The sequence below is a fragment of the Botryllus schlosseri genome, chromosome 2 (genome assembly GCF_051294905.1).
Source record: "Botryllus schlosseri isolate E-star chromosome 2, Bs_hap1, whole genome shotgun sequence".
Classification (NCBI taxonomy): domain Eukaryota; kingdom Metazoa; phylum Chordata; class Ascidiacea; order Stolidobranchia; family Styelidae; genus Botryllus; species Botryllus schlosseri.
Window position 1 is genome coordinate 28,205,813 of NC_137237.1, and position 17,547 is coordinate 28,223,359.

Consider the following 17,547-nt stretch of genomic DNA (forward strand, 5'->3'; position numbering starts at 1 on the left):
ACATGGTGCAATTATAGAAATTAAACATGGAACGACAACGACCGATTTTGCAGCTTCGTTCCGCTTCGCCGGGGCTGGAGTGGAGAATTGTTTTGCGTAAGCGCCTGTAGGATTTCTGGCAATCCAAAAGCTATCTTCCCGAACGCAGAAATTATTGAATCTGGTCTTGATCGAAAGCTACTGTTGCACGGATTCCGAAAATATACATTAAAATATTGATCAGGCACTGATCCATCTAGAATCTGTCCTCCAAGTCTGAAATATCGTCATTGTTTAGAACAATCGGGTAACCGCAACACAATGACCATAACAATGACCCGTTGCGACTCTCCGATTGTTCGAACAATGCCGATATTTCAGACTTGGAGGACGGATTCTAGGTGGATCAGTGCCTGATAATTATTTTACTTTATATTTTCGGAATCAGTGCAACAGTAGCTTTCGATCAAAACCAGATTAAATAATTTCTGCGCTCGGGAAGATAGCTTTTGGATTGCCAGAAATCCTACAGTCGCTTACGCAAAACAATTCTCCACTCCAGCCCCGGCGAAGCGGAACGAAGCTGCAAAATCGGTCGGTGCCGTTCCATGTTTAATTTCTATAGTGCAATCCTTAATTAAGATTTCAAGGCGCTCGATAAGCCCGGTACCCAAATTTACCAAGATATCAATTAATTAGGGTTGTTGTTGTATTTGTGGTATTCATGGTGTTTGTCGACTACTATGGTCATTTACACAAGGCCAATATTCTTCATTTTTATTCCGCAACTGCCGACCTATAGCACGGCCCACTTCTAGGCTTTTTTGTAAGACAACGCTTACGCGGATGAGGTGGCGAGGAGGAGCCTAGATAAACCTCCAACACTTACGTATAGGAATTCTGAAGTCGACCTCGGTCGGACTCGAATTCATTAGGGTTGAGTACATCGCAAATGCCAAGAGGACTTACATTATCGGCATTTACGGTTCTATACCAATACCGAGAAAACCGTTACCGATAATCGACATTACCGAGAACGGCCAATGCCAAGAATCTAACTTACTGAGAAGGCGTTGTCGAGAAATTTACATCTGAGAATTGACACCGAATGGGGCAAAGTCACATACATTGCATTCTCGGTAATAGCTTTCTCGGTAGTGGTTTTCTCGGTATTGACCGGACACCGGCCGGCGGGCCACATTATCAACTAAGACGGGAAACTCTCCGCGAGCCGGACAAAATCCCTTCGCGGGCCGGATCCGGCTCGAGGGCCGTATGTTGCCCGCCCCTGCACTAGAACGCACTTTGCTCCATGCCATTGCTGTGTACAGCATTAAAATTCTGATGCGGCGTTTTTTCACACTGTCACTGTACTCGTTAACATTAAGCCATGTACACTGTACACTGTGCCATGTACATTGCGCCGTGCCCGTAACGAATTAAACTATGCACATTTACTAGTCACAGTGCACGATAGTTCGGGAATAACAGAATATCAAGCAGACATCAAGAATGAATACACGAAACAGATGATTACAAATTGGTAGCTCGTACCAGAGTTGGATCAATTGTAATTTGTAATTGTAATTGAATGTAATATATTACATTTTTCTATGTAATTGTAATGTAATTATAATTGAAGCATTTTTATTTTGTGTAATTGTAATTGTAATTGTAATTTGACAAAAATTTTGCTCAATTACAATTTCAATTACATTAAATTGCTATTGAGACCTGACAAGCACAACATAAAACAATTGACTTATAATGCATTCTCTTTAAATGTCGACAAGGAATTTGGTGGATCCATTCCTGGAAGCCCTTGACTGCGCCCTTGCGGGCGAAGTGTTTTATTTATTTTTACCGCTATGCTGACCTCGGCTGCCATAGTATACAATTTTTAGATTACTAACCAACGGATGGATTCGCAACACGTGACTCACGATTGAATACGCCGAGAAGCGAACTGCTGAGCCGGCTAAAAGCAGCAGAATTGATATTCCCATACCTGGCGATCCAAGCGTCGAAATTTGATATGTATGGTCCTAATCGAATGCTAGTGTCGCACTGATTCCACAATAAAAGTATATTTCCAGGCAATGATACCATCCCAAAATAGTCGTGAAAGTCTGGGAATCGGCATTGTTCTGAACAATCGCTGGGCGTAATTGGTAATTGTTGTGGTCATGCTGCTGCAGCGCTCTCACTTTTCAGAAGAGTCGGCCTTAAACGGCTATTTTGGAGCAGTTACATTGTCCTGACGAGATTTTATTTTGTATTTTCGGAATTAGTACATCAATAGCTTACGATAAAGACCAGATGCATCAAATTTGGACGAATGGATCGCCAGCACTAGGACTACAAAGTTTGCTGCTTTTAGCCGGCTCTGCAGTATGTTTGTCGGTGCATTCATCCGTGACTCACATCTTGCGCATCTATCCGTGGGTTGGCAATCTACAATACGATTTCAGATCACGATGCTGCATCGTTATTTCGTCTGGCTAACTAACCAGACCACTGGATATTATATAACGTCTTATCTGACAAAGCACGGTTTTGTTTTCACTCCTCATCCTAATTCCTACGTCCCTCGATAAAAATAATATTATTTCTTTAATTATATAGCCTACTATAGACGCAAATCCAACACGTGCATATATTATAATAGTTTTTCAACGACATACTGCACCCTATCCTTAATCCTAACCCATAGGAAATTAGGTAAATAACATTTTACATTTCCAATCATGTGAGCCATAATTACCGAGCATTCAAAACACGCTTATATTACGCCACAATGACATCTCACACAGCATACTATGTACTATAGATTACTAACCTACGTACCGTACCGTAGGTTAGTAATCTATACTATGTACGCACATAAACGCTTTTATTACTACACAATCTGAACTAGACTTGAATTGTTGTTAAATACGACGCTACGGTTGTCAAGGAGCACGGTTGAATTTATGATTATTAAATTACATGTTCAACAGCAGCAATTGTAATTGTAATTGTAATGTAATTGAAGCATGCAAGGAGTAATTGTAATTGTAATTGTAATTTGATATTTTTAGCATGGAGTAATTGTAATTGTAATGTAATTGAAACATTAATGAAAGTAATTGTAATTGTAATTGTAATTGAACTGAAATAATGTAATTGATCCAACTCTGGCTCGCACCGCGACAATTGTTTGCTCAGCGTTCTGGCGTTCTGGGATACTCTTCTGCCATCCCCTATTCACGCTCGAAAATCCTTGCTGGAGTGAATGACGATCATTCGCAGTAATCAACTCCAATTCGCAAGCGCATACAAAATAGCACTGTCCAATTTCGCGCCCCGATTAAAAACAACTATCACGAAAGAACGAGTGTTGGCTCATCCGATTCATAGCAGCGATGAGATGGAATTTCACGGCGCGTGCTCATCATATCGACATGAGCAATGAAATCACGTTTTTATCCTCTGTACCATTTCGCGTAATACATAGTGATCATTATTTTCGAACCGTACGATTGGCCAACAAGGTTGAGCTGATGATGGAATTGCGGGTATGATGAATACCCACAATATTCACAGGCATATATCGCATACCGAGGCTCGGCGCTCATGTTAGGAAATTGAACATTGAATATATGACTGCTCTGCTGTAAAATCCCCAGGAAAAGGTAGCGCCAAAGAGGCAAAGATTATTAATTTCGCCAAGGCCTGCTGTTGAATTATGTGAAATCAGCAGATATGGTTGTTGCTTATATAATATCATCTTATGAAATACGTCGGAGCCGGAGCTATTCCTCAAATAACTGGCTCCTGCTCCTGCTCCGGCTCCGACTGGATTTTATGCAAAGTTCCGGCTCCGGCTCCGATGAAAATGCACGGCTCCGGAGCTCCGGCTCCGGCTCAAAAGTCCTGTTTCTAGCTGCCGATCGTTCTGGCACACTTCTTGCAGTCGCATGTTACATGGTCTACTAAAACTTTATGTCTTGGTGCGTCGTGGCGCGATAATGACCGACGCCGAAATTCCCATTTCTATAAATCATGCGTATTTTTTTTCTTGGAGAAACAGTACCCAAAAACCAAGATATTTGGAAATATTAAATCGCATGCCGCGCGAAAAAAGTTTGAAAAAGTCGTCAAAATTTCAAAAAAATACTCTATAATTTATGCTAATTCACGAAATAATTTTTGGCCCCCTTCGGGCTCGACACATTATGGATGCATGTTGTTATTTCGTGACTTCCGGACAAGATTGTCGCTACTCACTTGATATAGGTATCGTTCACACGTACTTTACGAAACTAGAAAAACTCTTTTTCTGAGACGGACTCGATTCTAAATTCGCATTTCCCCAAAGGCCGCAATATTTTACTCTCAAAGTCGCATTTATATCGCTCGCCTCAGATTGCAGCGACAGGGCTATTTAGCGCCAGCCCCATTTCTTTTTGGCCTTATATTGAATCGCATCTCGTACCCCCTACAATAGTGCTTCTCACCACCAAGGGGTCAATGTACCCTTGAGCAAGAACAGCTGAATTACGATCTAGGCACGCAGGCGAAAGATTGCTGTAATTTAGATAGGGGTGAACTGGTGAAGATAATGCCATTTGTACAATGACATTGTATTATCACGCCGTGTATCTTAACGATGATTCATCTGTTTTTACCTATAACAGACTCATATCAGTACCAGACTCCTATGAGTTTGATAGGTGCCTAAGCACAGCAACTATTGAAACCGAAAAAAACTCAGTATTGAAGAATAAATGTCGCTCTATAGTGAGAGCACAAGAAGTATTTACTTAATTGTACAAATTCCAAGTTTCTTTTGCATGGTTCATTGTGCTGTCATCGAATTGTATTATCTTCAATCTCCCATTACTTCAAATACTATGATCTAAGAAAGTTCATATCTTGACATTTCTATACCAAGTCTTTACGTCTTAAATCAGATATTTCGAAGTCACTACGAAGTCAATATTGTTTTTTGTAGTTCCCGGCAAAGTCAGTTCATGCAGTAGCGCAAACGTACGGGCCCATTGAAGCATTGTGTTTTGTGGATTTAGCCTTCAGTCAGCGTTGTTAGTTTTTTCCATAAATGATTTTCTGCCCAGCTAAAAACTTTTAGTTTTTGATTTCTGCTGTTTTGTGGTGTACTTTTATGAAGTGGGAATGTACAGTTTCGGCCCTTCATGTATTTGGAGAATTGCTTTAATATTTTAACCCTATATGTGTGACTGTGTGTGTTAGATATTAATACAGTGTCGTCGGAATATGGTACATTATAACTAACCGGAAGGTTATATGCGTTCTATGTGATCAGTACCAATTGCTGCAGCATAGCACATCTGCAAATACTTAAGTACACAAAAGTACAGTGTTTTTAATGCGTTGTCTGCCTTTACACATGACTATGAATGAACAATATATTTTCCGCTTTATTCGGACAAAATCGTGTCACCGCTCTATTGGTCAAGATTGGGTGAATTCACAGTGTCCGAATTATGCGAAGTCGTCTGTATTCGGTGTATCATACCCCTGCAGGCATCATGATGTAAATATTTGGTTCCCGGGATATATTTACACCTAACACAAGACTATAGGTAACTTGCTTGACTGCTACATATATTGCTCGATTCAGTACATATGTATCCTCGGCTTGACGGTTACTTTCCCAATTCCCATCGTCAAGCTAACGAGTAACCAATATAATACATCCTAACCTAAGCCGTCGTTATTGTGAGACTACTTGCTGTAATATGTCTATGCAACAAGTAGCCTGTGGGATGTTCCTCACTTGTGCGGATGAAAAAAATTGCAGTGCTGATGACAAACTTGGTGCGGATGAGTGCGGATAAAAATTCGGATGGGTGCGGATGGAATTCGTAAATAATAATTGTTGCCGGATCCGGCCCGCGACGGGATTTTGTCCGGCCCGCGGACAGTTTCCCGTCTTAGTTGATAATGTGGCCCGCCGGCCGGTGTCCGGTCAATACCGAGAAAGCCATTACCGATAATGGACCCCACCGAGAAGGGACATTACCGAGAATGCAATGCAGGCATGTTATGCATATATACAGGTCGTGTGTTTATGCATGAAGGCTTTGCTGCATTCGGTGTCGATTCTCAGCTATAAGTTTCTCGACAACGCATTCTCAGTAAGTTAGATTCTTGGCATTGGCCGTTCTCGGTAATGTCCATTCTCGGTAATGGTTTTTTCGGTGTTGGTATAGAACAGACATGGGGTAATCGTGATTAGTAATCGTAATCGATTACGGCGATTACAGCATTTTCAAGTAATCGTAATCGCAATCGATTACATTCGAAAAAATTCCGAAGTAATCGTAATCGTAATCTACTACTTCCCATATCTAATCGATTTCTCTGTGAAAGAACGATTACTTTTTATTTGTACAAGGATTATGACATAAACTGAACATTCGTGAACAAGGAAAGATGTTATACCAGGCTCGTGACAGCACAAACGTCTGGTTTTCAAACGCCACCGCTCATTATCATCATCATCATCATTGGTTCATTATTACGTCAGAAGCAGCCTATTAGCTTTGCGCGTCATTGTGTAAGAAGTATCCACAGTAAATAGATATTCGATGTACCTACGTCGTCCATTAGTATGATTATAAGAACACCCGCCGTGCTGTATATCAGGTTATCAACGCGTTCCACACGCCTACCTTGCAGCAGTATAATTTATCTCCGCTCTGCCTATAGTTTAAAATAGTAACTTATGTGTTGATGTTTGGTTATGCTTATGCTTAGTTAAACGCAGTTTGACCGTTGCTGCTTGGCGAGCAGTAGGCCTATCCAGTACGTACGTACACCGGACAAAGATTTGAAATTTTCTACTCGTCAAATAAAACATTGCGGTTTCCACAACGAAGCAGTAAAAATCAACAGCTGGTGATATATACACTGTAAAAAATCTGGTAGATATACTGGGAAATCTCTGTAAATTTTACAACGAATTACCGGTCGCAGCCAATAACTGTGCGTATAGCTTGTAATTTTATATTTTGATATGTAATATTACCTTAGTTTAGCTGTGAAGTCAAGTTACCAGAATTTCTTCGCAAAATTACTGACAGTTACTCGTAACTGCAGTTTACCAGGCTATTGGGAAGATTGATTAGCTTCATAATCGCTGCAGCCAATATATACGTGGAAATGAATGTTACTGATATATCATTCTCGTGGTGATTTGACTTGATTCAACCTCGTTCGCGAAACTGGGGTCTGTCGTACGGAAATTGTTGGCCCTAATAGCAATTTCAGTATAGTACATAGTAGGGTACAAGAAACAACTGACAATCGTAGCTAATGTGGTTACGCCATAGCCATTATATTATATTATAATGCTATATGGCTATACGGCCGTTCTCGCTGGTTACATTCGTTGTTACGGATAGGGCTGATAAGTTAGGAAATCAGTTAACGTTATATAATATTGTTCGGGAAACTAGAAATATCAGCACCGCATGCTCAGTTGACCATTTGCTAATGGCGGACAAGGCGACCTGTAATAGGTTACAATAGGTTACCGTTACGCGTTACTGGTTTTCTGAGATTCGTAGTAAACAGCCAACGCACAACTGTGACATCACAAGCAGCGTCTCGTTTAGTAAGTACAGTAAGTAGTGAACAACACTTGGGATAAATATCTATTTATACGAAATTAGATGGAAAAGAAAGAAACTGTATGTAATGATAAATGTTTCTGCATGAAAGAGAAATAACCCAAGTCAAACATTATAACGTGGCCAGTAAATATTATTGGTGGTATGTCAGCGGATGAATACGACTTATTTCGAAATCCTTCGAGTATAGAAATTAATTTCTATACTTCGAGTGTCGTATCGTTGTCTGGCCATTATTGAGATTTGAGCAAAGGGTGGGGCGAAGCTTGTTGTACTTGAAGAAAGTGGACACGATCGTGGAAGATTCCTAGGAACGCTGAATGGGATACGCATCGTAAAAGGTACAGTACTATATAGTATTTGCTACCGTGAATATCCGCGACTGTGCAATGTGCACACCACTTTGATTTCATTCTCCGCATTCTCTGTTCTATTTTGGGATATTAGTCGACTTATATAGTGACCTGTGACACCACATACTCCGTCGCGGAGGAATTTAAACTGTTGGCTTGTTTATGTCATTTTCGGGCCATAGCATAGAGATGTTTTCATCCACTGCTGGATTTGTTTGGCACACATGCCACCTCAAATGAGGAACCTTTTGCTTCAATACATTAGATAAAGTAAGTCATGAATCTCTGCTATATCATGTACAAGGCGGAGCCTTCATCACACAATGTACCAGTACAGGTACTTCAAAACATGTTACCGTATATTCTTGTTAGCCTATTTGTCTTAGTAGTCTTTATAATGTCATGTCTAGGCTAGGAACTTTGCTTTATATAGCGACTTACTCATGAATTCTTTTTAGTGGAACTGCAAGATACTAGTTACACAGAAGGAATGAGGAAGAGAAAAAGAAACAATTGGAAGTTTGGCAGGTGGTGGAATTAATTCAAATTTTCTTGCGACCACTCGTGTTACTGCATGTCTCCTAAAGAAGAATTAGACCTCCAGCAGCAATACCGTACTTTTCCATCGATTACCACTTCATCGTGATATCAAGAATGAATATACAGTTTGTTCCAATGGCGTTTTGGGAGTGTGAAGAAAATTTTGCGATATTTTAGCATCGTGTTGCTTTGCGATAGGTATGGATGTGCGTGAATTTACAAGCTGGTATGTAATCCTGATTTAGGTAGGTAGGTAGGCGGTCTCGGTCTCAAATGTACAGGAGAACATGTAGATTGGATATACCGGAGGAGACTGTAACATTACAGTCTGGGGTGTAAAGTGAGATTACCGGACGAGTGTAAGTTGAATTTGCATTGACTAACGGTAATGTTAGATTACCACGAAATGTCTGGCTACCGTGCTTCCAAACATTTCGCGGTAAATCGAGGTTTTTATTTTTTACAGTGTATATCATAAGCGAGCCGTTTTGCCATTTCTCGTAACGGCAGCTTGCAAGACAATTGAAGGCTGAATTTTATGTTCGCTTCGTGTCTTATTCTCATACGACTAACTTGAAACGGGCGCCTATCTTTATTTCATAATTCTTTATTCAACATTGGGACCTGCCGCCATGGTCATGGGCTTAAATATCATGTTAGCGTGGGTTGTAGCTGGAACCAGGACCAAAACAGCAATTCGTCTCCCAGTCCAGACGTTGGTCTTTGGCCCCTGTAGGGTGGTAATCTCAAGTTGAAGACTGAATTTCGTCAAAAAATTTAGTGATTGCAATATTTTACTATTAATTTTTAATCCCCTCTCAGCCCGCGACAGTCAGATATACCTGTAGAGTTTATTTGTTTGAGGTAATCATGGTGTTTGTCGACTACCACATGACATTTACACCAGGCCGATTCTATGCATTTTTGATTCCGTATCTGCCGACTTGCAGCATGGCCCACTTCTAAGCTTTTTGTAAGACACCGCTTACGTGGATGAGGCGGCGAGGAGGAGCCTTGATAAACCTCCAACACTTAGGTAGGAATACCGAAGTCGACCTCGTTCAGACTCGAACCCGCAACCCACTGGTGTTGCAGCCGTGGATTATACCACTGCGCTATCTCGCCACACAATTACCTACCTGTAGAGCTGGGGCAACGTAATTCGTGACCTCCGGTTTGTTATATAATCGAAAGATATTGTAGTGGCTCAAACGTAACAGACTAAAAGAAAAACTTTCTTGACACGCATAAACAAATTGTCATGTCTTTATATCTGACTGCACGTCTAGCAACTCAAGTTGTAAATTACTATAGGGTCAGCGGCCACATTAACTACAATAGGACTTAAAAACATTTTCATCATGGTAAAAAAGCATTCATTCAATGCAGCCGTTGAACTTAACAATCAAGTCAAATAATTCATTGGTTTGCTCGTCAGATAGCGTTGTAAAACGTGTTGTAACACCACCTGCACTTAATTACAGAGGTGATCAGTAACGAAGTACTTCTACTTTTTGGAAGTACTCAAGTAGTTTTCCTCTACTTCTGGTACTTAGTCAAGTAGATCTGATTTTCTCTACTTCTACTTCGTAATATTTCGTGATCTAATAACTTACTTTTCGCTATTTTCAGTTTGTCAAGTAGAAGTAGTTTAATCTCCCAATACGAAAGATGACCTGAGGAATTTCGGGGCTGTTTTCACGGAGTACCAACATTTAATATTCATAAAAGTCAATTAAAGTCAAAAAAATTTGTTGCGCTTCGCGCACAGTAGTTATGGAGTGACACACATGTTTCCACGAAAGTATCAGTGAATATAATTTACGTACCGGTTCTTGGTTCCGCTCACATCGTATTCTCGGCCATATCAAATATTTCATCACAGTAAATATGGCCCACCATAACATTTGAAAATACCGTTTCGCAATCTAGCAATTACCTATCATATCGTAATCTAGCAGCCCATGACGTATCCTGCTAATCTGGAAATACGGCTTTTTTTTAACGTTACACCTGTTTTAGCAGATCACCTTTGAAGATTTATGGACAAAAGACATGAAATATATTTTTCGCTTTTTAGAAGTGGTATTTGTATTTCACTTCAATTCCAAGTATCATACTTTGAGTTCTAATTACTTTCAGTTCTTTTGTCTGCAGTACATACATGTTGAAGCATGTGTAGTAATGCCTCTATTTTCCTAAAATAAACCTACACTCAAATATAAATTTTACGATACACAATATTTGTTATTAACGTATACTGATCGCGTAAAGTGTTGAAACCGTATCCGACACAACTTCGTCTTATTGCTCTTCGCCTAAACTTGGGGCCTTATATATAGGGGTAGGGCGCCTTGCCATGATATCCTCTAAAACGGGGTCTTCTAGTAAACAGAGGGTTGGTATCGCATTTTCATATCAATACTATAATTTGCATCCCATGATGCGGAAGAATGCTTATTCTGTCTGAAATTGATACCTACTGGGATGCATCAATACGAATCAAGCTCTCTGCACCTTCAGCATAGCTCAATTTGCAGCTTTTGACAGTCCATGCGTACGAATTAAGACGGTTTTCAAAACTACTTACTTACTTGAGTAGATTTAAATTCAGTCAATTCTACTTCTACTTCAAGTAGTTTTAGGTTGCTTGTGGAAGAAGTACTTCTACTCGTACTTGAGTAGATTTTTCGTCGCTACTTCTACTTCTACTTGAGTAGCTTTCTTGACTACTTTGACCACCTCTGCTTAATTAAGTCTGGTGATGAGCAGACTTAAATTTGAGTGCCGATCAAGACGCATTTGAATGTGAGCATACTTTTTGACGTGAGTTGAGTAACGAAATCGTTGCTGAGTAGAGAATCGCTACTCGAAACCAAAGGAATTGGTCTTCACCCTAAATTATAAACTCCAGATTCCAAGCAAAGCAAGTGAAATTTTTGAATATCAATTTTTTTGTTATAGATTGATTTTTTATTATTTTTTTTTTGGATTTTCCAACGTCAAGGGGAGCCGCAAGTTGGCTAGCTGAGAGCCACATGCGGCTCTCGAACCCGCGGTTGGCAATCATTATGATCTAGAGTGGATTTTCAAGTTAATTAGATCTCTCGAAAATACTCTATATCTTATGTTGGTTTACGAAATACTTTTTGAGTCCCCTTCGATCTCGCTCTCCACCCTATTGGAAAATTTGGGGTGCGGCAGTTATGGCCCTGGCAAGAATGCAAATCGTTGGGCGCGATAAATTGACCTCTATGAAAATGGGCAATGGATGCATTATGACGTAACGAACAAATGACGCATCTTTTTTAAAGGGAGTTTGTTGTCTCATTAGGCCTTTTCAGCGCAATCCATATATTGTCTTCCAACATAGCTTCTAAGATGCCAAATACATGTAATCGTGAGTAATCGTGATTACTTTTCCAATGTAATCGTAATCGACTACTTCCTGATTTTGCTGTAATCGTAATCGTAATCGTAATCGCGTCATTCAGAAGTAATCGTAATCCCAATCGATTACATTCATGAAGTAATCACCCCATGTCTGGTATAGAACCATCTCGGCAGACTAGGGCCGCGGGGGTTCTATACCAATACCGAGAAAACCATTACCGAGAATGCATGCGAGAATGGAACTTACGCGTAGAAGCGAGAAGACTTGCATTATCGGTATTTACGCTGTACTCAACCCTAATGATTTGATATCTTGGTAAATTTGGGGTACCGGGCTTATCGAACGTCTTGAAATCTTAATTAAGGATTTCGCCATGTGTTGATTGATCAGAGAGAAGACATCACGGCGCCTCTATGACAATGGTGTTCTCAAATCCACATGGTCTTCGTCATTATCGACAAGAAATGGCTTTGAAATGACATTCCTGTCGTTACAATACATTCATTACATGCGATTTATTCCTTGAATATTTCAATGACTTTTTTACCTCGGAATCAAAAGCGCACAAGTACAACACACGCGCGTCCACGTCGTCCAAATATCATATGATCGGCCGAAAAGATCATCGCTCCATCAAATATGCCGGACCCGATGTGTGAAACAGTATCCCGCCGGCCATCCGACAGTCGACGAGCATGTCCACATTCAAGTCGAAATACAAGCAATTACTACTAAGTGAATATTAATTAGTCCATCCTCAACATTACCGGACCACGACAGACCTATCGATCTCGCCTTCCATGACATGCCACCCCATTTCTTGCTACTTGCCTTTTTTATACTTTACTTCTTTACTTTTCATTCAGTGTGCATGCCTCCTCTTTACATTGCCTAGGCCAAGGTGGGTGTCTGATTCAATAGACTACTCCATGTCACTTCGAGACCTTCCTATCTTTTCTTTGTATCGCATTTTTGTGGTGTATTGAACCGGTAAAATTGCTAATAAACCAATGATGATGATGATTGTATATGTGGATAAATGAGCGAATAATGTATGGATTCAGCTATCCGGCCCGCCAAGTACTCAATTTTCCAACATCCGGCCCACCAACTGGAGATGTTGCCCGCGCCTGACCTAAACCGATAGCCTACTTGTAACACATCTGAATAAAGTATTGTTAAGTGTCTTCATTTTCCTTTTGTGTAACAATTTTCGCTAGGTGTAAAAAATGTGGATGGTGCTCAAAAAGCACTGGCATAACGTAATGAAATTCTAGTCATAGTCTTGATGAATGCCAAATAAAATGTTCAGGATATGGTTGGTGGAGTTTGAAATGGAATATGGAAATCGTTTTCGCCATAAATATATGGTCAAAAGCTAGCCATTGTGGGAAAATATAATCTTCGTATGAGAGAGATTTTTTGTGACTATTCCTCATGGATAAGACGATTTCGACATGGAAACCTGAGTTTATTTCGTACATGTCTGAATTCCAGTACAACTGAATAATATATTCATATTGAAATACACCCGAATATTTTCGGCTGACACTCGTTTAATTATCATCTCGAAATCAACAAGTCAATTCTAATTATTGCAATTTAAACATCACTTTAGCCGCGGTCCCAGTTTTCAGTGATTTCAGCGCTTCCTCGTATTCCTTCAAATCAAACACTCTCACTCCCAATTTGTCCAGGTTCAATAGCTCCTTGCCCTTGAGATCTTTCAAAAGGTTCACCGCTTCCTCGAAGCAAAACGGGTTGATAAACGACCCTGTGATGCGCAGTTCCTTCCAGTAGATCTGAAACGGCTCCACTTCAATTTTTTCACCTGCTGGACAACATCCAAACATCGATATGAAGGCCCCCCGCCGCGCCAACTCGATGGTCTGCGAAACGAAGTCAATGGTTCGTAAGTAGATGGATGTGCAAAATGTGCCGAAAACGTTACAGCGGGATCCTCACTTTGCGCGCCGCCATATTATTGGCAAGTCTGATGAAGGTGGTACTAGTTCTGGAATATGCAGTCAAATGCCTACAGAAGTACAAGTATGGCCACGGGCCAGGATAAAAATTTGATGCGCAATTTTTTTATAAATACTGGCGTGACGTCACGAACTTCAATTCTGACGCATCGAAAACGAATGACGCCATAATGGGAAAGTCGTTTCTTCCCCTGTATTTTCATGAATTTGTTTATTGACAACAACATGCGCGGCGTGCACTGCACACGCATCGGCGTTTGGCGCACCACCCACTCATATGAATGAACAATAATTACCATTCGTGACAGCTGGATAAAAAAACATATTCAGCAAATCATTCAGTTGCCTATGCTGAATACTATAACATATAAATATCGACGAAACACATTGAGTGATGAAACCAAATCAACGCCCGGAAAGAAAATATCGATTATGGTAACGATTATGGTAAGTAGGCCTAAACAGATGTAGAAAAATGGTTGGAGAATATATAGTGAGGTGGTTCTCAACCTTTAATAACCGCGGAACCTCAAACTTTCTCAGAATCAGAAAAACGAAAATCTACCACATTAAACATCTCACTTCACATATTATACAATACATTACTATATATTACTGGTGCACAAAATGAACTGCGCATATCAACAGAGTGTTTAAAGAACAAAATCATTATAGTATGAATTTTACTGAATACGAATAAATTACATTAAATATCTATTGCAAATCAGCGTGGCTAATTTTGCTATTCTCTTTTATAGACCAGTTTGAAATGCGAGGCTTCGTTTTAGCAAGTGCCACCGTATTGTTCGGTCGAAACGCAGCAAACGCAACAGCGTGATACCTTGCCTAATTGCAAATGAGCTAATAAATATTGGAGATAGAACAGTATTTCGGAAGGACGATCGAAACCCCACCTCGAAGAATGCCTGACACTGGTTCATGGAACGCCTGGGATTCCCGTGAACCACTGGTAGTGGTTTTAAAGAAAAGACCCGTCGAAGGACCAATACCAGAAACGGAATGATAAGAGCCATAGGAAATCGCCAAAATGGAAGACAGCGGAAAGATAGGGCTATTACCACTAGTAGGCGGGTGGGAATATGACATGTTGGATCGATAAACCATATTCTGTAGTTTCGAGATCCTCAATTCCTCATATCTCATGAGTTCTTAAACTGCGGTCCGACAAGGTCAACGTTAAAGCTACAACTATAAAACTATATTTTTCTTGTCCATATTTAGACTTATCTCTCTATTCTTTTCAATGCTCACCGCCGGCCACACGGACGATGCACGATGCATACTCGGTCGACACTTGCTCTCCAACTGGCAATCAGACTGTGATTAGGGGAAAGTGATGACCTCTAATTTAGTCATCAGCTTACCAAATTTAGCGGCAAGGACAGCAACTGAGAATTGTTCGCTGTGCTTAATTTTTTTCGTAAACCAGATCACAACAGTGGGTCCACGCAACCACTCAAAAAATTTAGGGGCCATATCCCTCAAAAAAGTTTTAATACCCTGTTACTGTCTTTTCTATATACTTTCCACCGCATTTGTGTTGTGTGTCGCATTTTACATCTTATACGTGTGTCTTGAGTGGATGGAAGTATTATAATCACTGTTAAGTATTATGAAAATTTTGTCTGCCTCGTAATTTCATATGATGCATCTCGTCATAAATATTCTGAAAAATGGCTATACTAGGAAATTAGTAGTTCCCCACTGGTGCCCCACAGCCATAGGTGTTCATAAGCGATTTCAATACATATAGGCCTATATGCAGCCTACAAACCGTTTGTACCGCCTTGCAATTCCCGGTGCAATCATAGATTACATCGAAGCCGTCGGAGTCAGCATCTTTTCCTGACATGAGGAGACCGAGCTCTTGGGGGTGGATGACATCATATCCGAGACCTAATGCTGGATGTTGCAAATAGAAGGAATTATACCGACTCGAATACACCGACGATAATGACATAATCAGATTTACCGGAACACGTCTTCCGTCTACCTTCGTGTGGCTCGCTGATAGTAACATTATTGTACCCGTTCACGTAAAACAAACACGCAAACATTGATCCGATTATACCAGCTCCTTGAATTAACACTTTCGACGATTTTAAAGGGAGCTTGTCCATCATCTTCCAGCCCCGTAAAACGCATGAATATGGCTCGCTTAGAGCACCGGCGTCAAGAGGTACTTCGGGAGGTAGCTGGTAAACCTATCACGCAGTAGACTAAATCATAATTACAACCTCGATTTCGTAAATGAAGATTTACCTACCGAAGAATCGGGAACGACGCAGTATTCTGCCCATCCGCCGTTTCTTTTCACTCCAATCGCTTCATTCTTTTCGCAAAAATGTGGAGTTTGCCGACTAGCCCAACTACAAACCCCGCAGCATGCATTTGGATCTATAGATACATGGTCTCCCACCTATACAGAAATTGTCTGAGGCATTATCGCGGCCAATTATTCAAACAGATGCACCTACATTGGGTTCGTGAAAAAAAAATTGAAAAGTAAATTTGGCTGGTTGGTTGGATGACGCGATGAGTAGGCTAGCCTAGTTTGCTGGTGTTTTTGAATGCCAGACTAGCAAAATCAGGTGATCTTTTCCATCCCTAACTGCATTTGGTATGTTTTTTCATGATCGGGAATATGTTGGCTTTAAAAAAGAAACACTTACAGAAGCAGCGTCGTTATGATCGAATAGGTGTGACTTTTTCCCGCTTGTAGGGGACTGTCGTGGGCAACACAAAATCGTCGTAACGCGAGCGGTGCTTTTACCAAGAGTTTAAGGATATGGAATATATCAAAGGTAGAAATCCATCAAGAAATCCGGAAAAGGAAAACACACTCGGAAAGAAGTATTTTAACACGACACAGTTCTTCCGTAAAAATGATTCGTTCGGTAAGTCTTTTATAATCCTAAAGCCCCCTAAAAATTCTAAATCTCACCTAGTGGGAATTCTTCCAATTGGAAACCACTGTCGTAACCAAATGTCATACCTAGGGTTTGCTGTATGGAATTAAGGATTAATAACTCAGTGTTGTAGTTCATTTTTTGAGTGATGGTTACATACCTTAAACTTGCCCACGTTAGATCCTACTTCGACGACAGTTCCCGAAAATTCGTGGCCAAGTACGACTCCGTCCTGTTTCGGTGAGAACTTGCCCATTTCATTTGACATGAAGTGAAAATCAGAGCCACAGATCCCTGAAATATGCAAGTATTTTGGAAATGTCGCAGTTGCTGCTAATTGTATCACTGTCATAATCGCTTATTTGGGAGCCTATAGCGATATGAATAAACTTGCCGGAAAACGCAACTTTGATTTTCACATCGTCCGGCTTTTGTACGCTTGGCTCCTCAATATTTTCAGCATAAGACAATGTCTTGGAATCGCCTTGCCACCATAAAGCTCTCATTGTGCTGTACAGGTATGAATTCAGCCCGCACGATTCGCTGCATATGCGACTTTACAGTTGTTTTTGCTTGGATGGTCGTGGTCCTGGTCACGTGATCTCTGTTGATCATTAACCCGGCGCAGGCGCATTGCCGACGATTTGCAGCAAGCTGCAGCTTCATTTGGAAACCACGGGGCGATCGCAATCCAGCATACGTTCAGCT

General features: G+C 40.6%; 1 protein-coding gene across 2 annotated transcripts; it reads right to left on the minus strand.

The window, feature by feature from the left end:
• Positions 1–13,374: 13,374 nt before the first annotated feature.
• Positions 13,375–17,403, minus strand: LOC145434356 (uncharacterized). 2 transcript variants are annotated; one of them, XM_080311719.1, is made up of 7 exons: positions 17,234–17,403; positions 17,000–17,133; positions 16,197–16,349; positions 15,903–16,134; positions 15,705–15,832; positions 15,182–15,235; positions 13,375–13,813 (listed from the first exon to the last, which is right to left on the minus strand). In XM_080311719.1, exons 1-7 carry the CDS (start codon positions 17,343–17,345, stop codon positions 13,517–13,519), a joined length of 1,110 nt encoding a protein of 369 aa, XP_080167845.1. In that variant the 5' UTR covers positions 17,346–17,403; the 3' UTR covers positions 13,375–13,516. The 2 variants fall into 2 exon arrangements, with proteins under 2 accessions (XP_080167845.1, XP_080167846.1); XM_080311720.1 differs by lacking the exon at positions 15,182–15,235 and having other exon boundaries at positions 17,234–17,402.
• Positions 17,404–17,547: the final 144 nt, after the last annotated feature.